General features: G+C 32.0%; 4 protein-coding genes and 1 non-coding gene across 6 annotated transcripts; 2 read left to right on the top strand and 3 right to left on the bottom strand.

The window, feature by feature from the left end:
• Positions 1-495: 495 nt before the first annotated feature.
• Positions 496-569, top strand: TRNAR-UCG. The gene has a single exon. It is a non-coding gene; the product is annotated as a tRNA-Arg (tRNA).
• A 308-nt stretch (positions 570-877) lies between these two features.
• LOC114417908 (heat shock 70 kDa protein 15-like) lies at positions 878-6,545 on the bottom strand. 2 transcript variants are annotated; one of them, XM_028382962.1, is made up of 10 exons: positions 6,409-6,545; positions 5,107-6,318; positions 4,546-4,773; positions 4,371-4,466; positions 4,016-4,240; positions 2,976-3,170; positions 2,729-2,875; positions 2,404-2,553; positions 2,187-2,317; positions 1,250-1,689 (listed from the first exon to the last, which is right to left on the bottom strand). In XM_028382962.1, exons 2-10 carry the CDS (start codon positions 6,274-6,276, stop codon positions 1,458-1,460), a joined length of 2,574 nt encoding a protein of 857 aa, XP_028238763.1. In that variant the 5' UTR covers positions 6,277-6,318; positions 6,409-6,545; the 3' UTR covers positions 1,250-1,457. The 2 variants fall into 2 exon arrangements, with proteins under 2 accessions (XP_028238764.1, XP_028238763.1); XM_028382963.1 differs by lacking the exon at positions 6,409-6,545 and having other exon boundaries at positions 878-1,689; positions 5,107-6,276.
• Positions 6,546-7,662: 1,117 nt separating this feature from the next.
• Positions 7,663-9,024, bottom strand: LOC114417907 (transcription repressor OFP14-like). Its single transcript, XM_028382961.1, has 2 exons — positions 8,332-9,024; positions 7,663-8,156 (listed from the first exon to the last, which is right to left on the bottom strand). Exons 1-2 carry the CDS (start codon positions 8,925-8,927, stop codon positions 7,904-7,906), a joined length of 849 nt encoding a protein of 282 aa, XP_028238762.1. The 5' UTR covers positions 8,928-9,024; the 3' UTR covers positions 7,663-7,903.
• A 3,144-nt stretch (positions 9,025-12,168) lies between these two features.
• On the top strand, positions 12,169-14,596 carry LOC114417905. Its single transcript, XM_028382960.1, has 2 exons — positions 12,169-12,560; positions 13,739-14,596. The coding sequence occupies exons 1-2, from the start codon at positions 12,269-12,271 to the stop codon at positions 14,374-14,376; spliced, it is 930 nt and encodes a 309-aa protein (XP_028238761.1). The 5' UTR covers positions 12,169-12,268; the 3' UTR covers positions 14,377-14,596.
• Positions 14,597-17,507: 2,911 nt separating this feature from the next.
• Positions 17,508-17,888, bottom strand: LOC114419173. The gene has a single exon (XM_028384818.1). It carries the CDS (start codon positions 17,886-17,888, stop codon positions 17,508-17,510), a length of 381 nt encoding a protein of 126 aa, XP_028240619.1.
• Positions 17,889-23,407: the final 5,519 nt, after the last annotated feature.

Raw genomic sequence — 23,407 nt, 5'->3', positions numbered from 1 at the left:
TAAATGAATTTTACTCGTCGATAAGTAAATTATTATTTTAGTAATAACTTTCCTTAATGGTCATTCTAATTTCTAACTAGCAATAGATTTTCTAATATTTTTTTTATTAATTAAATTTTATTAAATATTAAAAAATATGAGTAAAATTTATTAAATATAAATATAAATTCACAAAAATTATAATTTTGAATAAGTTTTAACAAACAATCAAATGTGTGTTAAATTGTATGTTTCTTTTCCTACTTGTATTTAAAAAAATCATATGTTTATAACATTTTTCTTTTCATCCTTAACTGTTGAATTAATCACATAAGTATATAAATAAATAATGTGTGCATTGACAATAAAACAAAACAAAAAAAACTGAATTCAAGTCAGATTCTTATGGGCCAGAGGTGATGTCAATTTTATTTTATTTTTCCTTTTAGCAAGAGGACTGATTTCTACATTGCTTCATTGGGTAAATAAAAGTTTAATATAGTTGCTCTCGTAAGAGACCGCATAGCGCAGTGGATTAGCGCGTTTGACTTCGGATCAAAAGGTCGTGGGTTCGACTCCCACTGTGGTCGGTTTTTTTTCTCTCCCTTTACATTGTGAACTTAAATAATGCTACATGAGTGAATCGACTTCTTTTTTTTTTTGGAAATTACATGAGTGAATTTACTTCCAAACTTAGTCTTAGAATGAAATTAATCAAAATTAACAGAACTCAACTCGATATAACCTTATCAAAAGTACACATTGAATCCGTAAGTTCAGTAAATAACTAGTCAAGCCACATGAATTGATCTACATTAAAAATCTATTAAAAAAAATCATAATCTATAAATTTCATAAAAATTTATGAAAAATACTTTTAAAAATCACAAAGTCTGCTTCACTCGAAAACCTTCCAGATCAACGATTCACTAAAACTGATTTGGCCAACTAGACCACCAGTTCACTAAAAAAACTGACCGAGTCACACTTCTATAACGTTTCCAATCTAACAACCAGATCAAACCGGTTATATTACTTAGTTGATCGTCGAACCGTTTCAGGACTGTCTTGTCTCGAACATGAAACCAATAATGGTATAGCAAGGGTTATAATGCCACGTAAAATAAACGCAAATATTAAACGGGAAACGAGCATTACAATTCATCCATCGTCTAACAATCTTATATAACTAATCTATATATAAACCTAGAGAAAGTAACTCTTCTGGCCAATTCCAACCACATTGTCGTTTTTTCTTCAAAATTCTTTGTGAAAAAAATCCGGATTCCAAAGAACCACCATAATATTAATTAAAACTTACGTTACCAACCAACCAACCGAGAGGGTTCTACTTACACCAATCATCCAAGGAGCCACACTCACTATCAACCCACCAAAATTCTCTTTTCCTGGGCCCAATTCATACTCAAATGCTTATACAGATAGTAGAGACTTGAGAGCAAACCAACAACAAAAAATTAGGCAGAGGCTGTTTTCTCAGACTTATCAGTTTCCATTGGTTCAGTAGACGCTGGTGCAGCCTGACTACTGCTATTCCCACCATTCTCATTACTGTTGGCATCAGCATCCCCCTGAGGAGGTTGCTGCTGCTGCTGCTGTTCATCACTCTGAGAAGATGGATGTGTTGCTGGTCCTGGTGGAGTAGTCGCCTTGGTTGGCCTTGGTGTTGCCATAATCGGCTTGCAGAACCTATTCAAAATATATGTATTTTTTAAACAGAAAACCATAGATGAAAATAACAGGAAAAAGAAATAATGAAGAGAATTAAAGATATTCTTAAAAAGTTGACTGGTTTATAAGAATACATTAAGCAATGCAACAGTAAAGGACAACCAACAAAGTCTAAGATAAAATGTGTTTTTAATTCTGTAAATATAACTTTATTTTAGTCCTTAAAAAAATTACTGATTTTGGTCCTCACAAATTTTATAAATTTTTAAATAGTTCTTCACTACTTAGCTATCTATGTCATCTTATGTCACCTATAAATAATTACTGATGTGACATCATAAATAAGAACTATTTTAAAAAAAATTACGAGAACCAAAACCAATTAAAAAATATGTAAAAATGACTAACACCAAATGCATCAGACATATATACATACAGACTAAACATATACTTAAGCCAAATGATGTCTAATAATCCAAAAACTACCTATCCACAGCAAGAATTTAAACAGATACCTATCGACAGCTTCAGCTTTCTTTCTTATTTCAGCTGACAAGAGTACAGGGTTGGCATATTTTGGAAGTGAGTTCTGCTGCTGCTGCTTCTCATTAAACCACTTTTCAGCTTCAACACATTCATTTATGACCTAGAAACATATGGAAAGATAAATGGTTTCAGATTTATTCACAACCACTCACAGAAACAAGGGAAAGAAAATTGACATGCAATTACCTTCTGTTTCTCGTTAATGTCAATGTGCTCAAATCTGGGATCATTCGACATTGCAACTTGTCTGTAACTATTTATACAATAGACAAACTGTTCGATTATAGTACCCCTCTCCATGAATTCTTTGTAACGCTCATCAATTGGATCACCATGCTGCAATCACAAAAATAAATATCTATTAAGAATGCCTATGTTAAGACTAGCATGGAAATACCTCAAACCATTTATGTTTGTGCATAAAAAACAAGAGGAACTCTGATCCCTTTTCTTTGTACAATATTACAGCTTGACTGAGGAATGGGAGCTAGGATTCTACAAAACTTCATACCTTTTTGAGTTCCTCAAGCTTGGCAGTATATACACCTTTAGTTTCATCTTCACCCTCACCATAAAGCCAATCTTCCACTTCCTGAAGTTTAGCAGTAAAATCATCTCTCTCTGAAGCAGTGACAAACTCTTGGTATTTGTCATTAAGCTGAAATGATAACAGGAAAAAAAATCAACAATTATTATATGACAGGCATTTGTATGTGATGTTAGACCCTGGGTAAGAGAACAAGAAAGATAGCGCCCACCTTGTTTCTCATGTCATAAACATAAGCCTCAACTGCGTTTTTCTTGTCTTTTGTTTCTTCCATCACACGATCTTGCAAAGCCATTTCAAACTCCTTCTCTAGTGCTTTCTGGACATCCACAGGCACCATTGCTCCATAAATTAACTCTACTACAGGAATGTTTGTTTTCTTAACCTTTTTCTTTGGAGCCTGAACCTACAACATTAAGAATCCAGTCAACCAAATTACAAAATATCACTTAACCATGTTGAACAACTCTAACTGAAGCAGAAAAAAGCAACAGGAAGAGTACATAATATGTATACATCATTGTACTGACTGACAGTGCATTCATGGAAGACATGAGGTCTTTTTAGTAAGAGAAAAATATATATTTTGATCTCTCGTTTTTTAGAAATCATGACAAAAAAGGCATGTCTTCACTTTGTTTCCAGTTTTCAAAGATTTGTAAATTAAAAAAAATGTTTTCACTATTTATACAAATCCTTAAAAACAAAACAAAATGAAAACAATGTGTTATAATTTTTTAATTAAAAGTAAAAACAAGAAACAAAAATAGAAAACATTTTCTCAAGTCAACAAGCCCTAGAACTTGCATTTAATCTGAAGCAGGAAATCTAGCAAATTAAATCAACAACAGGATGATGCAAACACACATTAGTGCCACATTAAAACTCAACAACACTGTAATATTTGTGAAATTCTTCTGAAAACTGGTTTTCAATTTGTTTAAACAACGTAAACTATAGTACCATCATCTAACTTATCATAACAACATAAAACCAGAAGAAAAAATAGCATGCTTGAAATAAATAACAAAGATATTGCTAAAAAAATCAACAGTGGCCTAAAATATTTGTTTAAACAACTTAAACTATAGTACCATCGTCTAACTTACCATAACACCATAAAATCAGAAGAAGAAAAAATAGCATGTTTGAAATAAATAACAAAGATATTGCTAAAAAAATCAACAGTGGCATAAAAAATGAAAAAGACATTTCGAGCATATGCATGAATATTTTTTCAACAGTACTTACCTTGGTATCAGTATCTGTTTGCAAAGGCTTACCTCCACTCTCAGGGATGCCATCTTCAACCCCAGAGGCATCAATACTAGCCTTTCCATTTTCCATATTAGCACCAGTGTCATTGGAGGAAGGAGGTGCAGCGGCCTCAGCTGGGACTTCATCGATGTCCATCTTAGTATTTTCCCCTGCTGCTTCTTTGCTAACTGGAACATCAACTTCTTCCTCTTCCAGGAGCTAAAGAAAACAACTAGAAGTTGTTAGATCGCAGGAACATATGCTCTGTATACTATCATAAGTTCACAAGGGTGGTTAATTGGTTATAGTAGGTGAGGGAAGGGGTACCAAAAAGACAGAAAAAACTTACCGTTGCAGACTCAAGGGATACAATTCCATGCAGATTCAGACGAACTTTCACTTTAACTTTTGCCTTTTCACCATTTGTAGTTTGGAAAGGACCAATCTGATTACACTCAAAAGAGTCACAGCACTGCCAAAAAAACAATGTAACAAAGAATGAAACAAGTTGGAAACTGGCTTACAGTATAGGTGCTGATCTTAGCAGGTGTTTGCAGCCCACTCACATCACCAAATTGTACATCAACAGAGAATGTTCCTGACCTGTAGAATGTCAGTGCCTTGATACTTGGTATGGGATTACCCTTGGGAAAAACAAGGGAACTCTGCTGATTTTCTGGTCCATTGTCCTGTGCATCTGGACCAGAACTTTTCCATGAAAGAGAAATCGAGAAAGGAAGGCTTTCGTTGACCTTTACATTATGAAAAGGGAAAAAAAATAGCAACATCATACCGCATGCAAAGCTTAGCATATGGACAATTCACAAATATGTAAAAAAGCACAGAAGAAACTGATGCATGAAACTCCTAAAGGCCTAAACACAAGTAGATACCACAGATATGTAATTAAAATAGCACCAATCATGCTAAGATTCATAAATCATACAGTAATTCCTAAAGGTCTGTACGGTTTACAACAAGTACAAAAGACAATAAGCAAACAGGCCTACAAAACCAACAGTGGCATATGAGGGTCCTTGTGAATTGAAATGAAATAGAGAACAATCCAACGCAAAAAACTTTACCTGAAATTCTCGTACTTTGAACGTTGGACTAAGAATTGCACATTCCAACGCACATCCCCTAGCAACACACTCACTAGCATTCATTGTCCGCCTAGGCTCCTTTTTGAAAAACTCTGTCAATATTTTGTTAATGGCCGGCACACGAGAACCTGAACCAACCACCTCAACCGTGTGCACATTTTCGACGGTAAGACCTGCTTCAGCAAGTGCCTTCTCCAGAGGCCCCTTCACACGTTCCAAAATTGGAAGACTTAGTTGCTCAAATTCATCTCGCTTGATGAAGCCCCGGACATCCTTCTCATCCATCAAGCACTCAATGTTGAGAGGTGCCTCAGGATTTGCACTAAGCATCTTCTTGATCTTCTCACAGGCAGCCCTGAGCCTTATGCAAGCCCTGGCATTTTGAAAAACATCAATCTTGTACTCGTCCTTAAACTTCTCAGCAAAGTGATGGAACAAAACCTCATCAAAATCCCTACCGCCGAAAGACCTATCATACGAATGAGCCAACACTTTCAGCTGCCCCTTCTTGAATCCAGCAATGCATACTTGCAAGCTAGCATGTCCAACATCAACAAACGCAACATTCAGCTGATCATTTTCCGGAAGGTCCGTTTTATAAATCCCATAGGCCAAGGCAGTGGCAGTCATTTCGTGAATCAACCGAAGCGGGTGCAGACCAGCAATTGTGGCCGCATCCAACACCGCCCTTCTCTGCAGATCAGTGAAATAAACCGGGATTCCAATGCAACAATCAACAACTGCCGTAGTGAGATTCTTCTCCGCAATTTCCTTAAGATTCGACAGCATCATTCCAAACACTTGGGTAGGCGTAAATGTCTTGGCCTCACCCATGTATCGCGCATGAATCAACGGGTACCCATCACTCCCCTCAGTGACGAGAAACGGCAATGACTTAAGATCCCGCTGCAATTCGGGATCAGCGAATTTCCTACCAATGAGTCTCTTAATCTGTGAGATTGAATTCTTAGGGTTCATCATAGTGGAGGCAGCACCGGCAGTGCCAATGAAGCGTTGCTTGTCACCGAAGCACACAATGGCGGGCGTTTCACGCTTGGACTCATCATTGAGCACAACGTCAATCCCTCTCTGCCTCGCAACCGCAACAACGCAACTCTCGTTACCGAAATCGAAACCAACCACGCTCATCTTGGTCGATCGAAATTCCGTACAAAACAGGAAAAAACAAATCTGAAAATTTAAAAAGAAAAGCAGCTAGCACATGAACTAATAAGAAGAAATGAATTTGATTGAATAACAGGTGAGGAGTGGAAACCGAACCGAATGGGTGGATGAGTTAGATCTGAGAGGGTGAAGGGAAGATTGTAGTTTGTATTCTCGTATCCCCGGAAAAGCTCTGGAATTTTGGATTCCAAAGAAACACTGCTAACTGCTACATAGATAGATAGATGGGTCCCGCTCCTACCTCACTCATCTGTTTCTAGAAACATCTGTTGAAACCCTTAAATGCAATTTTACCCTTCTATATTATTCAATCCAACATTTTCATTCATAAATTTTAAAATATACATATTTAATTATTTTATTTTATAAAATTTAAAATTTTAATTCAATTTTTAATTTTACCTATATTTTATTTCTTTTATTTTTATCTAATTAAATCATAAATCTTATATATTTTTTAAGATATCATTAAAAATTATTTAATTAATTATAATATAAGAAATAAAAAATAGATAAAATTGAAAATTGAAATAAAATTACATATTTTTTAAAAATAATAGAATCAAAATTATAAATTTTAAAATAAAATAATTAAATGTTTTTATTTTGAAATATAGGAATTAAAATTATGATTTTTTTTAAAACAAAATGTAAGAACCAAGATTGCAGATTAAACAAAATAAAAGAATTAAAATTATATTTAAACCTAATTAAAATACTACTTTTTATATATGAAGACATGAAGAAACTGATTCCAAATATTACTAAGTATTTTTTAAAAAAATATACGTGCTTAAATAAATATGTGTATTAGTTTTTTTAAATGAAAACCTTTTCCCAGTTTAATAAATTATTTGGCATGCAAATCAGTCTAACAATTTTAACAAAATAATGATAGAAAAATATAGATAACAAACATTTAGAGGTAGACAAAAATACCAAATATTTCAATGATTTACTTAAATTGTATATTTAAATTTGAACAACACATTCAAGATAAAAAATATGAGAGAAAAAAGGTAATATTTGCCCTTCTATAAATAAAAATATTATTAAGATTCATAATTAATTGTTGTGGGGGAATATCTCGAGGTCTCAAACTTATGATGGTTACCAAAAAATATATATTATTACTTAATCTAAAAAATAAACATTATCCTAATTATGTTACATACAATGAATTATTAATAGATAAATTATAAATTAATAAATAAATATTAAAATATTTTGATAGTTAAATAAACTGGTCGACCGAATTTGTATTATATTTAATTTAAGTTATAAGTAAAAATTAGAGATATTTTCCTCTTCTTTAACCGTAAAAAGGATGAGTGCCAAGAAACGAGAAAATGCGACAGAAGTACAAATTTTCATTCACCTTATTTGCTTGCAGTTCTTAACCAAACAAAAAACAAAAGAAAAAGAAAAACATATGTTCTTTTTTAGTTTCGGTATAAAACTTTGTTAAACACATATTTAATAGAAATTTATCCTATCTCCACAAAATAAATTTCAATTAAATCCAAGTTTCATACAAGTTGTTTCCATGCTTTTATTACGACTAATTAAACCTCCTCCATCCACAAGTAATTTACTGCGATCTAAATTCCAAGGTAACTGCTTCCTTCGTCTTCTTCCGCACCTCCCTTCCGATCCTAACTGTCCGAACGCTTCGCGGCGGCGTAGGCTTCGGCGGAGCAATCTCCGGCGGGCTGCGCATGGCAGTGACGACATTAACAAAGGCGCTAAGAATGAACTTGTGCGATTTCTTCTGGTTGAGGTTCATGTGACAAAACAAAAGCTCTTGCATGAAGTCCCAATCCACCTTTTCACAATTCCTTAATCTACCAGAAAAAATTAAAATTAGTCACAAAATAAATTGCATGTTGAAAAAATTCATCACCAAAATTTTGCGATATCAGAACTAACAAGGAAAAACAATTTTTCGTCGCTACAGTTGGTCACTAAAAGTCCGTCACTATGTGCCTCACTAAAAATATTAATTAATTTTTTGCGTACCTCGCTTCCACCACGCCCTCCATGGATCGCTGGAAATCCTCGCTGGGGTTCCCTGAGTTGGCCAGCACCACCACACAATTTCCCGGAACAACCGTCGACTCCTCGGCGGTCTCGCTTTCCGACATGGCGGAGCTGGACCCCTCTTCGGTGGTTGCGTCCGTGAAGAACCTTCTAGAAGAGTCAAAGCGGATGGGGTCCAGTTTGGGAGACATTTCTGCTCTGCGGTTAATGTTGTTGTCGGGTTCTTCACGGTCATCGAGGAATAGGGACTTGAAATTTTCAAAGAGGAAACGGTCGATGTCCGCTAACATGGCTTCGTCGTCTTTGACGTTGTTGTTTTTCATGTTGTCTATGTCGAGAGAAGGAGTCCTAGGATGTTTGCAGGCGGCGAGGATCCATTTCTTGGAGGGTAATTTGATTTGTGAGCGTTGGTGGATTTTGATCCTGAAGATGTAGTCTCGAAGGGATTTTGTGATCTTCTGTGATTTGGGATCCATGGGGATTTGAGGGGAATGAGTGAAGAACGGAGGAGTGTGGTTTATAAATTGTGGGGATGAATTGTTTGACCAATCGAGGTCTGTGTTCTTTAAATGCATTTAGCGTAGTATTTGGTGTGAAAGCATGGATGGGTCTTGGTTGAGACTTGAGAATCCTGCTCTTCACATCAAATCCTATTCAAGACTATAATTTTATTCAAAGGGTGTGTTTTTTAGTAGACTTTCATTACTTACCATTTCTGACAATTTTGGACACTAAATGAGAGGATTTTCTTCTCTCTTTTTTTCCTCTCCTTTTTTTTAATATACCATTTTTGGAAGGATTACCTACTTTAACGATATTATTTTTCCCTTTTTCTACCAAATTAGTCATTTTATTTCACATTTTTTTATTGCTCTGATTTTATATATAACATCCAAGTTCAAAATAATATTTATTTCCTTTTATAAGATTCAATTTATAATATTTTTTTATTAATTATTTTTATACTATAAATATTCCTAATTTAAAAAAGAAATAAAATATATTGACAATCAATTAAAAGAAAAAGAAATATTAATTACAATAATAATTTTGAAAAAAAATATATGAATTTAAAATAAATTTATTATTATTAATTAAATTAATTATTTTCTTAATCTTATAAATCAGCTAATTGGGTATATATATACATATACATATATATATATGAACCGAGAGAGCATAACTTTTTGCATAAATAATTTTTTTTTCTTAAGGAAATACCTTGAATGGGGATGATTTGAAGAGAAAGGGGAGGTGAAAAATTGGAATGCTTGGCGGAATTGGATAACAAATAAGATTAAGGATGTATTTGGTTTAAAGGATGAAAAAGAAAAAAAGTAGAATATAAAAAATGCGAGTCTTGAAAAAAAATATTTTTTTAATATTATTTGTCTCCTTTCCATCATATTTGAATGTGCTTGCTTTGAAACTCATGTTAAACATTAATTGGAAAAAGAAAAAAAACATAAAATTACAGTTAAATATTAATGATTCATTTAATACGGCACCAATAACGTTAAATAATATGAATTTATAGGAAACAAATTACTGTGCATAATATATTTTTCTCCAATTCCTCCTTTTTTCTTGTATAAAAATATATGCTTATAAATATGTAATTTTCCTTTTTCTGTAATAAATCTGTAAATGTTTCTTGCGATTTTTGGGATACTCGAAATTAAAGCCAAGATTTCACATCAGGAGGTAATAGTAATATAGTATGATCATTGATCAGTTCTCTCCTTTACATTTTTTTTTTATGTTTCTTTCCCCTTATTTCTTATAAGATTCATTGCGAGTTTTTCTTGAATCCCAAATAAAAACAAGTTAAATTTAGTAGTTGAGAGATTTTTTTCATCTAAATCCCACCTTATCTATAATATTGGCAGTGCTGGTTCAATAAAAATGGAAGTATTTCAATTATTTATATATATATATATATATATATAAAGGAGGCAACAAATAATTCTTTTAGACCGCCATCATAAATAAATAAAAACTAACAAAAATGAAGAGTGACTTTTGCTTAATTATAATTTGATTATATTATCATATTATATAACATTTACGTATCAAAAAAATATTATATAACATTTTGACCATGACCACAATTTTTAACAGTTCATTTTGTTTTAAAAAATTATGCTAACATTTATTAATTAATTAACTGATGCAAAAAATATATTTAATTATGCATAAAAATTTCCAAATCAAATAAATAACATCATTGAAAAAAAGAGAGTCACATTGGTCAATGGTCTTGAAATACTTGTCAATTTTTTTAATTGCATCTAGACATCATTATCTTGGTTTTAACCAAGTGGTCAATCGCAATTTATATAGTCAAGTACAAGTTAATAACTCAATGACTTGACTTTTTTTAAATCTAAGATATACTTTAGAAAAATAAAATATAAAATATCAGACCAAAATTTAAATTAAATAAAATATAAAGGTTGGCCACCATTTTTTTTTTACAAAAATTACTTATTTTTGTGTAGTTAGTTGTTTGGTGTGTTCAAAAAGTTTTATAAGCAAGTTTTTACTCTTACTTCACTTGTCCGTGTTTGATAAAATTAGTTTTATAAGCCAGTTGAATATTATAAGTGATATGAAAACTTAAAAAATTTATAAGTTAGTTGATTGAATTATAACTTGGAAGTGTTTGATAAAATTATCTAATTTATTAGTTGATAAATATAAAATGATATAAATGAATATAATTAATTGTTTGATTTAAAAAATATAAAGTAAATTAATGAGGATAAAAAATGGAATGGGGAGAGAAGTTGATAAACTAATTTTTTATAAACTACTTCAGAAAATAAGTTAAAAGTTACAAACTCTTGTGCTAAACAAAACTATATATTTGATCAAATTAACTTATAAGTTAATTAAAAGAGATTATAAGCTTCTCGAGTGCATTATCCAACACAACATTTTTGTAGAACACAAAATTAATCAACCAATTATTGAATTGGTTTTTTTAACTATCCTAACTATGATCTTAGAATTTTATATGCATCATTTCTTTTAAAAAAAATTCAATTTAAACCTAATGAATGTAATTTAGTCGACAACGAATACATGATTTTTGGATGACTTGAATTTATTTCTCACATAATATACTCTTTAGTAAGGGATGAAAAATCTTAAATATGAGACCTCAAATTAAATATTAGTTTCTTAGGTAATTAAAAGAATTTGAAACTTCTTGGATATTTTGAAGTCTCATTCAAGAGTTAAAGACTATGATTATAAAAAAAATCTTCACATGTAACAATACACTCGTATGTGTTAAAGCTAAAAGTTATAACATGCGTGCTAAAACAAAATCATATATTTGATCAAACTAACTTATATAAAGATAGTCAAAAGAGCTTATAAGATCTTCGAGCACCTTACCCAACACACTATATAAAATTAATCAACCAATATTGAATTAAGATTTTTTTTATATTAAAGTTCAAACACTAATATATCTATATATTTAATGAAAATGAAAAACATTATTATATTTTTTAAGTGACCAATACTTTTTACGTAAGGCAACTATTTTATTAAATTTTAAATTATTTGTAGCTGCATTCATTATGATTATAAAAAAATAAGTGATTATCATTTAAATACTTTTTAATTTTAGTAACCCGATATCATTCCCAAGTGTTTTTGGTGTTGTTTTTTAATTGAAACATTTTATATGTAACATACATTTTGGTGACTTGAGAGAATCCTTTACCTTATTTTATTGCAAAAAATGTTGTAGTGAAATAATTTCATAGTGAGTACGTGGCCACTATAACTTGAGAAAAAGGCCTTGTCAAACGGCGTCGTTTCCGGAACTCATTCTGGGAAACGTTAAAGATTCTCGTCACCTAAATACCAGAAATTTACAATTTCAGAAGCGAGAGAGAAGATGGCGAGCAACGATGGAGGAGGAGGAGGAAAAGAAGAAAGAAGGAGAAGAAGAATTGCAGAGAGAGGTTCAGATCGCATGGCCTTAATAACGGGTCGAATCAATGCGCTTCCTCCGACACCACCCTCTTCGGCGTCGTCCCCAACCCACCCCCACATCCCTCGCCACGCGCAATCCTTGTCGGTCGCAGCTTTCGATTCTAACTCAGATGATCAGCAGCAGCATCTTCCCCCTCGCCACCAGCGCCCTCAGTCGTTGTCTGCATTCGCCGATTACCACGAAGATCTCACTGGTTCGTATTGCTACCCACCCAATGTTTTTAATCTTGTTGGTTGATTGGACGCTCATAATTTTCTAAAGGGTGTCATAAAAATCTGGACTTTTATTTTTCTTTTGGAAGGGGTTTGAAAAAAATGTACTTTGGATTTGTAGTTTGCTTTCCATTCCTTTGAGATTGCTACGTTATGATGCTTGATTGGAGGTTAAGCAATACTTTCAAGGAGATTCCATTGTTAATTGTGACTTAAATTTAATTTGAATGTACATCCGAAAATTTTTACATTTTCATTCAACTATATATATCATATTGTCATATATAGTAAAATTATTGAGTGCGTATTTGGATCTTCATCTGGGATCCACATTTAGTGCAAAATCACGTCAAAGACAACACAAAAGCAACTATTAGTTGTGTTGGGAATCCGTGTCCAAAACAGTGCCCAACGTGTTTCCAAACATACTATGATTCTCTGTGTAACAATTTTTACATTAATAGAATATGAAACATGAAATTCTTGTAGAAAATATTGTGACCAGTGTGTAAGTGACATATGTTGCATTGTTAGTTGTTACTATGGCCAGCTGCAAGTAAGCATGGATATATGATTGATACTCAAGATACTCATGTTTCATGCTTTAGTTTTCTTTAATTTAAATTGATTTCCATTCTTCAAATGTCAAAAATTAATGGAAAAATGAATAATAAGGAGAAATAGAATGGAGAAGAGGAAGTTTGAATAAATGGAAAACTTGAAGGAAAAAAATGAAGGTCCCTCTCTCCTTAGCCATCAAGATGTATTACCTCGACAATTGTCTATGGTTATGGAATAGTAAAACATCTAGGAGAATCTATTTTGATAATGATAAGTGATAACACAGACTTTCCTTGTAAAGTGGTTTTAACTTTTAACTTTTAACTGTATCTTCAAGGAATCCAGTTATGAACTCTGCAACTCTGTAACTGGTATTTTTGTAAGATGCAAGATTGTTTACATGTGCTCATTTTAGCATCACCGACTTACCTGACAAAATTAGATATATTTTTCCATTGATATTCCCCTTACCGCATATCTTTGTTAACACTGCCATTTTTGCAGTGACTTTTATTGTCAGTAATTTTTTTTTTGTTGGAATCGACATATTGCTTATCGCAGTTATCTTACATTTAATTGGATTCGTTGGGATTTTCAGGCGGTGCTGAAAATAAACGTAGTGCCTCTCTTTCTTCAGCAAGACTAAGACATCAGGGTGGATTTAAGTACTCAAACATGGAAAATTTCGACTTCAACCCCGAAGAGGAACCTCTTATACAGGATTCTGATACTATTACAGAAGCCAGCAATCAAGTGTCTGAGGGAAATGCTTCCAAAATGAAACCACCTTCTGTCACGTCAAACACAAAAAATTCAGCACATGACACACAACAGCTAAAGAAACCTCGCAGGCATAACGCCACTTTTTTCTCTTCAAGAGAGCTGAATATCTGCATTTTAGCTTCTGAGCCCACACGTGCTCTCAGTTCTCTGATAATAGCATTGCTGGTAGTTTTTTATTACATGATTTCAGAGAGAGTTTTGGCTTCAAGGCCTCTTTACATACTCTTGTTAACTGATGTTACACTTGTGCTTGCTCGCCTATATGGTGGAAAGGCAAGTCTCTTGGAAGAAACTGAGGGAGAAAAAGTTAAAGCTACTGGAGATGGACACAATTGGGGTGATGCAGTGAAGCTTATGGAGAGGGGTTTGGTGACCTACCAGGCCATTAGAGGAGTTTTCATAGATTGCAGTATTTATCTAGTGGTTGTTGTATGTGGTACCTCCTTGATGTAGTTCTGGCTGCTTGAGACTTGAGTTTGAGTACTTGCAATATCCTCAATTCCCCTTTTGGGCAAGTGTCTGCTCCCAAATAATTTTGTTGTAAATTCTTACTTGCTTTTATACCTTTGAGGACTATGATTTAATTTGAATTCAGAGTTGCGTTAGGCATTTCATCTTTCTGTCGAATTGTTTGCATTGTAGATGCCATTATATATTTGATACATTTTATGAATGTCTGAGAGCAGAGCTAAAATCATTTCAATTTGATGCTTCAATGATGCAGCCACACAGTATAACACAGGCCTTAATGGAAATCATTTCTACACGATATGAGGTTTGAAGTTTGAACACTTTTATTAGAATAGGTGACAGTTCACTCAGATGATAACTTTATTTGGTAGCATTGCATCTGGCGAAGATTATGACTTGCTTGGTGAACAATTAGACTCAATCTTTGCTAACGATAACAAATAATGCTACAATACATTGAAAAATTACTCAGATGATAACTTTATTTGGTAGCATTGCATGTGGCAAAGATTATGACTTCCATGGTGAACATTTACAACCAATTTTTGCTAATGAAAACAAATAATGCTACAATACACTGAAATTTTTTACTGTATAATCAGACAAAATATTTTTACCATTGTGTTTCAGTGCATGTAATTTAACGGTTACAAAAAGGAAGGATTTATACAAAACAATTTTACTTTGTTGAACTGAGAAAATAACAGCTGTGTACATGTGAACAGAAAATTTCAATGATAAAGATATTACAGTATGTTCATACACTAATCTATAGTGCGTATAATTAACCATAATAATTGTTTCCGAGTTTGGGGATTTCAGAAATTTCTTGCTGCTACTGGACCAGCCGCATTAGCGCGATACCCTCAAAATTTATCAAGATTCCTAACTATATTACATATTTAGTTAGATACATCGGAAAATTAAAAAAAAAAACGTATTTGAAAATAAATTACATAGAATGATAAAACTAATAGGAAAATCTTTAAAAATATGACAAGATTTTAGTGACTCCATAAAAATTGTTTCAAATGTTTGAGCTATATCTATCTATCTAGATTGGTTTCTGTCTCATTTTAATTTATATATTTACAAATTTACAATATATAAAAAGACATGGAATACTCAAAACAAACGACCAGGCATGAACGTGTCTGGAGTAACTTTAAAAAAGTCATCTGGAATAAATGCAGTAGAGATAGTAGAAAATGACATATCGGAGGCCCATTGGAAGTACGGTAAACATCATAAATATTCTATCAAATACTCAAATAATTCAAATTTCACTAAATATAAAATATAAGCAATTTAGTTATTTGATATTTGATCCATGTCTTTTAGGGTAAAAATCTGATTCAGATTTCAAACTTTGGCTAACTGTTTACTGCTAGATCTTGTTAGCTTCCTATGGTAAATCATTGTTCAAGGATAAGTTTCCACTGCAATTGAGTTGAGGGAATCCAAAAATGTATTCATGTTACACACATCACAATTATGCATGCCATTGTCACCAAAGTGAATGGTTCCATCAATAGAGGGTGCGTACCTGGGGCTTAGAGTAGATGTCCCAAATTTCATCCTTGCCCAATATCAATCAATCAATAAGACAATAATCTTGGTAACTTTGGTAGATATGAGCTGCCAATTATAGTGGCAAGAGAACCAATTATAGGTTTCTCTGTTGCATTTATTTGATCTGCCATTTGGTTGAGTATTTTTCTTTCTTGCACCTAATGTTATTATATGAGTGCCAGTGTGTCCCTAAGAGACATATGTAGCAGACAGATATGACAGAAAACTGGGTTTTGGTATCTTTGAAAGCCTCACTTGATTCTTAATTATATAGTGAATTTATGGAGAACTATAGTGAGGCTTTGTCTCCAAATTTGGAAGCCCCTTATTTACCTACTTGATGGGTGAACTAAAAACATTTATGGTTGGACAGTTTGGTCCAAAGGATATAGGAAGGTATGGTAGCACAAGGACAAACATTAAAATTCATGTGCCCCACTGCACCAGTCTGAAACGCATCGGTGATGGGGTTAGATAAAAGGGTTAACGAATTAGGATGCAAGAAAATAGCCCCTACAACTTTTGCCATTCCAATTTTTTATTCTTTTCTCCCTGGAGTAACATTAAATAGAAGAAGACTCAGATTCCGTTGAAAAAGAAGCTGAAGATAAAGAAAAAAAAAAAGCAGATTGGTGGAAAGAAAGAGGAAATAAATTCTAAGAGGGACAAGTGAAAGAAGGTTGGATAGCACTAGCACATCATGTTGACAGAGCACATGGTTGTTGCAGTTACTTCTTTTTACTGGATAGGCAGATATTATGGTAATACCTGGAGTTTGTGGACCACCATACATGTTGGTTAATGATTTTTTGGTTGATCAATAGTGGGGGAATTTTGTGCAAGAGAAATAATGATATCCTATTTTGTCACTATCTTGCAATGTTAGAACATAGAGAAGTAATGAAGACAATAGTGCTCAACCTTAAGCACGTAAAATCCTAACAAGGAGAACTTAAAAAATCATTCTCAAGTTCACTATCAAGTTACAAGTGAGCTGGAGGTTAGATGTGCTTTTCAATTATAACCATCAACAATGTAGTAATGTTATAATTTTCAGCAACTAGGAACAAATATGTTCAGCTCTGCTTACGATGTGTTGCAACTTGTATCTTTATTGTTATAGTAAAGGTTGTTTTATACATATGGATTGACACTACCCTGACTCAAAAGTTTTAGCTAATGAGTCAAAGAGCACATCCAAACACCATGGAAAAAAGTTGTTCTTAGAATTAGGGATTAGATATAATTCAACCCTAAAGCTAGTTCATGGAGTGAAGATTGTCTCTTACTTATATATACTATTTTGGTCATATCATTAATCATTGTATATCTCCAACAATGCTATCATCAACGCCTACTACTCCATATGAAAAAGATGAAAAACAGTGACAGGTAAAAGAAATGAAAAGATCAGATAGAACTTAACTTCCATAGCATCTAATAGTGAAAGAGATTAACTAATAACTAGATGTCTCAACATTTGTACAATGCATCATAATTCATCGAAAAAAAAATGAAAATGAGTCCAAAGGAACTCAAAATTACACCATGTTACTCTTATGACTTATCTCCAATTCTCCATCCTCCATCACTTCAATTTTCCCAAAGATCTTGGAGGGTGCTGCAAATCGAGCTGAGAAAGACCGAGAAACATTATCCTGGTCGGTGGAATAGCCATCATCGAAGTTCTGTAAGTAGGAGGTAGGATCATACTGGACATGAAACACAGGTGAAGGTCTAAAGAATCTCCTTCTTTGTCTCTTGATCTTCCTCCACAATGCTTTCCAGCTTCCCATCTTCAATCTGGTCACAAATTTGTTGACACACACAATGGGATCGTAGCCAATTCTCTCATAACTTGACCAACTCAAACTGCTATTGCTTCTTATGGTGCTTAGACAGTGACAATTTTCAAGGTTCATGGTGTATAGAACTAGCACAGAGAACCTTGGGAGCATAAAATGGTTTAGAGGACCAAGGTGTTTGAAGGCATGCACTAAGGCTATTTATATAATGACAACATAACATACCCTTCTTTTTTATCAACTCATCACCACCACCTCAGCACAGCACGTACTTACAACAGGATAGGATCAACAAAAAGAGTGAAAAATAGTAGAGTCCAGCAATGTTAATACTTCCTTGTGATGTCAGCAAATGAAATTGCTACTATATGGCTTTTTGAAATTGTTTCGTGGCTGTACTTTTATGTTGTCACATGGGGTATGGTTTGTTCAGTAAGTTACATTGGAGAAAGATAAATAATAAATAAAAAAAATTAGTTTATGTAGAGAAATTGCTGATTGAAACACCTAAGTCCTACCCTATGTATTTGATGTGCCAGAATGTTATAAACAATGTGGTTCCGCAATAGTAGCTTTTGCGTTTTGGGGTTCATAGGGAGTTCAAAACAAAAGAAAACCCTGGAAATAAGCAACGATTTGAGGAATTTTTTTTATGTATTTTTGATGCACAAGTTTTTTGGTTCAGTGTAAGACTATAAGGCCACCTTATAAATAAACATAATTGGTCGGGGCTTTAGCGTTATATTTTAGGATGTAGTTTCAATTTTTAAATCTGTTTTACCCTTTATATGGTCCTTTCATTTGTACAAGCGTTCGTTTCAATTTGACATGCTTTTGAATTCATGTATTAAAGTTACTGTGTGCTACTCAACCTTGTTGGCCCACTCTATTCCCTCATTTCTCTTTTCTTACCCTATTTTTTAATGGCCACCGCACTATGCTGCTTCTTTGGAAAGTTATTTTAGCGTTGTTTGGAAATAATTGGAAAAATTGAAGTTCATTAAGAAAAAGTAAAACTAAAATGATTCATGCACAAAAAAGTGTTATTTCACATAGTTTTCGAAAGTTTGCTTAGCCATTAAATGGGAAGATAACATAAAGAGGGGAAAAGGGGAAAAGAAAAAGAATGGGATGATGAAAATTCCATGATGAAATCTATGAGAAATGTTGTTTGTAAGGATCACTGAATAGTTGGTGATTTTTTTTTTTTTTTATCGTTTCTCCATTTATATTTTGCTTTTTTTTAATTAAATACCCAAGTAAGGGAGAAGAACGTTAAAACTATGACACGCTTATTTTTTTTTAAAAAATAATTTATTTGTTTATTTCTTATATTTATAAATAATTATAAAATATAAAATATTTTGTTTTAAAAATGTATATATAAAATTATGAAAAATGAAAAAGTATTAATTAATTTTATTTGGTTTGAAAAATATTTTATTATAAAAAATATCAATTTTTACAAGAAATAGTTAAAACTAAAGAGGGGATTTATGTTTTCAAAAATTTGTATACAAGTCTTAAGAATAGGAAATAAAGTAATAATACAATTATATTTTCCCTTATTATTTTAAAAATTAGAAAATAAAATAAGATATTTTAAAACCAAACTAGTCTTTATTATCTGTATTCCAACTTTTAATCATTTTTTTTACAACTTTTTTTCAGCATTGCTAATCAAATCCTTGATGAGGAGAATTATACAGAATGGAATAACCTTTGGTTGCAATTTTAATTGAAAACAAGGTTGATCTATCTCAACAGTCACCACTCCATGCCTTGACCCATCCTAGCTCAAAGAAAAATTATAATATTTGTTTGGAAATAAAGGGGGAAAGCGAAGTTGATGGAGAAAAAAGTGAAACTGGATTTATTCTCGCAACAAAAGAAAAAACATACTCTCCTTCTACTCATATAAAAGAAAAAAATACTCTTAGTTAAACTTAAATATAAATAAATCTAATTAATATTGTCTTATTTAATATTATCATTTCTAAAACATTTTTTATTTAATTCTAATTTTATTTTCAACTTTTTATTTATTTATTTATGATAACAAGTTTCAATGAAACATATTTTAGAAATACTCTTATTTTTTTATTTAAAATTAAATAATATTAATTAATTTTCTTAATTAATATGAAATTAATTATTTTTATTTATATATAAATTCACATTATGCTCTCAAAAGTTTGATGCACCATTAATTCGGAAGGGGGGAAAGTGAAAAAAGGAAGAAAAAAAAACAAAGAATGTGGAGATGAGAATTTCATGAGATATTGGATTTACGATATATGTTGTTTAATTAACAATACAGAAGGTAAAACGTGAAACCTATATTTAAAGATCATAGATGAATTCGTGGTTTTGTTACTTCGTATCTTTTTCTAAATTTACATTTTTCTGATTTTTAAATTAATTATCCAAAAAGAGAGATAAGAAAATTAAAAACCTACTAATTTATAATAAACAAGTGAAAAAGATTATATTATTCAATGAGAAAGTATTTTCTCAGACATTTACAATTTGGGTTTCTCAATTTCCTTAATTTAATTTTGAGTTTTTTTTTTTTGAACGTTGCTAATGAAATCCAAGACTTGATGGGGGACAATTATACAAAATGGAATAACCTTTAGCCACGATTCTGATCGAAAACATAAGTTATTGTTTTTACCCACTGACACAATAATGATCATAATAATACAATCATTGCAAGTTACAATTGATTCTGGAACCAGCTCCTAACATAATAATATATAATCTCAGAATATGTGGCCGTCGTGGCGCGTCCCATTGATCCATTCAAACTTTAATTATATAATTTAAATTTATACATACATGCATACATATATCACGGGAGACCAACATCTTTTGAGGTTTCATCCCATGATTGCAGAGCGTTTGTGGTTAGTCCTTCATTCAGTCCATTATTGAAATGATAAAAGTAAGAGAATCGTTGACAAGGCAAAGGCAATCTTACGATTTACGACCCCACTAATAAGGCTAATTGAATGACAATGTTTAAGCTTACCTTGTGAAGACAGTGTTGACCAAAATCTCACATGCCAGTATTGTCTGTTGGGATATTAAGAGACACAGCATCAGCAAATTCAAAGCATCAGTAAGAAAAATCACGTGCACATTGTAATGCGGAAGTTCTCCATGTGAAGATGATAGTTTTCACATTACTAAAACTCACGTGCAGAAATAATAATACATACGGTGAGTTATCATATTTCTAAATAAAATACAAATCAACACAAATATAAACAAAATACATTATAAAAATATTTATAACTTAGTTCAACTCAATATAATTCACTTTATTTTATTACTTTATCATTTAAATTTTTTTCAATCACCAATTATATTATACATAAATTACACACTTAAGTCAAGATATAACAACACTCATCAATTTCATGATAAACAATTCATAGATGTTCTACAATAATTATATTAGGATTCAAGTTTATATGCAATGTGGTATCATGTCAATAAAAAATCACACTAGCACACTTAGGAGTACATAATAAGACACACCACACAATATGTATGTTAGGTCACTATTACTAAATAAAATCATAAGGTGACTAGTCAGGATCACTACGTTTTGTGATAATGTTTCAACTATATGGGGATCAACATAAACTTAAAGGAGCACTCAAACCAAGTATATTTATCCCCAAGGTCTAGACTCCGAATAATCCATTAAGGTTTTACTTTCCTGATTCAAGTCCAACTCCTAAAACAACTTTTGTATGTAGACATTGCTTATGAATTTACAATACACATGACCTCACACATACAATAAACATCACAAAATAAACCCCAATTTAATCCTCCAATGATCCATACACATGATCATTCTAACTCCAATTGTGATAAACCCATCCCTTACCTCTAAGTGGACTCACATGTGTAGTCTGACAGTAATAGCAACGTCTCTTGTGGTTTGCTAAGATTTCTCAAATTTTTCCTCTGTTTGCACTGCTAGAGTTTCCCAACATTAGAGAAAAGAAGAAGAGATTGAAGCCTTCATTTCACTATCTTCATGCAAGGAACATTTATCTCACTACAGATATTATTTCACAAATACCAATGGTTGGGATGTGTGAAGACGAGTTCCAAACCTGATGTTCAAATTTCACAATGATCCAACAGTTAAAGAATCTGGGATTGTAGTTGTACTAGACAGGTTTGAGTGTCTACCAAAAAAAGAGAACTCCATGTGAGGAACATTTCTCTCGCCACAGACATAATTCCACAAATCCCAATGGTGGAGAGATGTGCAAAAATGAGTTATGAACCTAGCGTTTAAATTTCACAACGATCCAACGATTAACAAATCTGGGATCATAGTTTTATTGAATAAGTTTGAGTGTATGCGGGAAAAAGAGAGTGTTTTGGAAGAGGAGAAAGGGAAAACAAATTTGAGAGTAAGAGACAGTGTAGAGACGTATCATAAAATGTAAAAACTGACATAATATATCTATTTATAGCTAGAGTACTCTTAGTCTATTATTTACTCTATTTTTTTATTATTTTATAAAAAGGAATTATATTTTATTCCTTATCAAATGAATAAATAAAAATATCTTTTTTTTTATTTTCCTTCAAATCATTATTTTAATTAATAAAATTATTTCTTCTGATTTATTTAATTATAGAAACCTCATAATTTTTCTAAAACTCTATTTATTTTTAATTAAAATATTTTTAATTTATTTTTCAAAAAATGGGGTGTTAGAAATGCTTTGTTACAATCAACAACTTTTATAGTCTTTTGTCCGTAATCTTTATGAATATCTTCATCTATTCTAATGTTATTATCCATGTCAACCTCTATATCCACTTCATCTGATATCTTTCTCACAAAATCGTCTTCCATATAAACCTTTCAGAAGCAACAAATGTAAGTTAATGAACAAAAACTATCAAACATATTCAAACCAATTTATAATTAATAATTGAAATTAATATAAATATCCTAAACCAACCTTCCAGACAAGGCAATGAAATGAAAATAAATTAAATCGGATTGAATAATTCAAAACTTCAAAATATCAATTTCAGATTCCTTGATCTAAAATATAATATAATTTTTGGATCAGACTATTCTGGATTGATGTTTTGAAGTTTCAGATTAGTTGATCTGGGAAATACAAAATCTCAAAAATGGATCAAACAATCCTGAATTATTATTGCACAATTCCAGATTGATTGATTCCGACTAATAAACAAATACACATAATTTCCAAATCAATAAATTTGTACTTGTATAAGAACAAATCCAAATTATCAAATATGAAAATATGTTATATTTTTGAATTATTCGATCCGATACTATCATTACACCATTCCATATTCATTGATCTGGATTTGTATAACAACAAATCTGGATTGTCTGATATGAAATTATGTTACTTTTACAGATTTAATTATGGATTAATTGATTTGGACCTATCCTAAAACTTCATTTTCTAAAAAACAATCCAAATAAGTCAATCCGATTATAATAAGCTAACACAAAAGGTATAAAACAACACAACTAACAACTCACTGGTGCAAGTGAACCTGAGCCACGAAAATGTGAGGAAGTGAACAAGACAATGTTTCAAGCATGGATAAGT

Source organism: Glycine soja, chromosome 7 (genome assembly GCF_004193775.1).
Source record: "Glycine soja cultivar W05 chromosome 7, ASM419377v2, whole genome shotgun sequence".
NCBI lineage: Eukaryota > Viridiplantae > Streptophyta > Magnoliopsida > Fabales > Fabaceae > Glycine > Glycine soja.
This window is presented reverse-complemented; position numbering and strand designations above follow the sequence as displayed.

Excerpts from the sequence above, each read along its gene's own strand:
- LOC114417908 (XM_028382962.1), bottom strand. The coding sequence starts at position 6,276 with ATGAGCGTGGTTGGTTTCGATTTCGGTAACGAGAGTTGCGTTGTTGCG. Across the intron at positions 4,467-4,545 it reads CTAAGATCAGCACCTATACT|ATTGGTCCTTTCCAAACTAC; the intron begins GTAAGCCAGTTT and ends GAGTGTAATCAG. Across the intron at positions 1,690-2,186 it reads AAAGCTGAAGCTGTCGATAG|GTTCTGCAAGCCGATTATGG; the intron begins GTATCTGTTTAA and ends TATTTTGAATAG.
- LOC114419173 (XM_028384818.1), bottom strand. The coding sequence starts at position 17,888 with ATGAACCTTGAAAATTGTCACTGTCTAAGCACCATAAGAAGCAATAGC.
- LOC114417905 (XM_028382960.1), top strand. The coding sequence starts at position 12,269 with ATGGCGAGCAACGATGGAGGAGGAGGAGGAAAAGAAGAAAGAAGGAGA. Across the intron at positions 12,561-13,738 it reads TTACCACGAAGATCTCACTG|GCGGTGCTGAAAATAAACGT; the intron begins GTTCGTATTGCT and ends TGGGATTTTCAG.
- LOC114417907 (XM_028382961.1), bottom strand. The coding sequence starts at position 8,927 with ATGCATTTAAAGAACACAGACCTCGATTGGTCAAACAATTCATCCCCA. Across the intron at positions 8,157-8,331 it reads GAGGGCGTGGTGGAAGCGAG|ATTAAGGAATTGTGAAAAGG; the intron begins GTACGCAAAAAA and ends TTTTTCTGGTAG.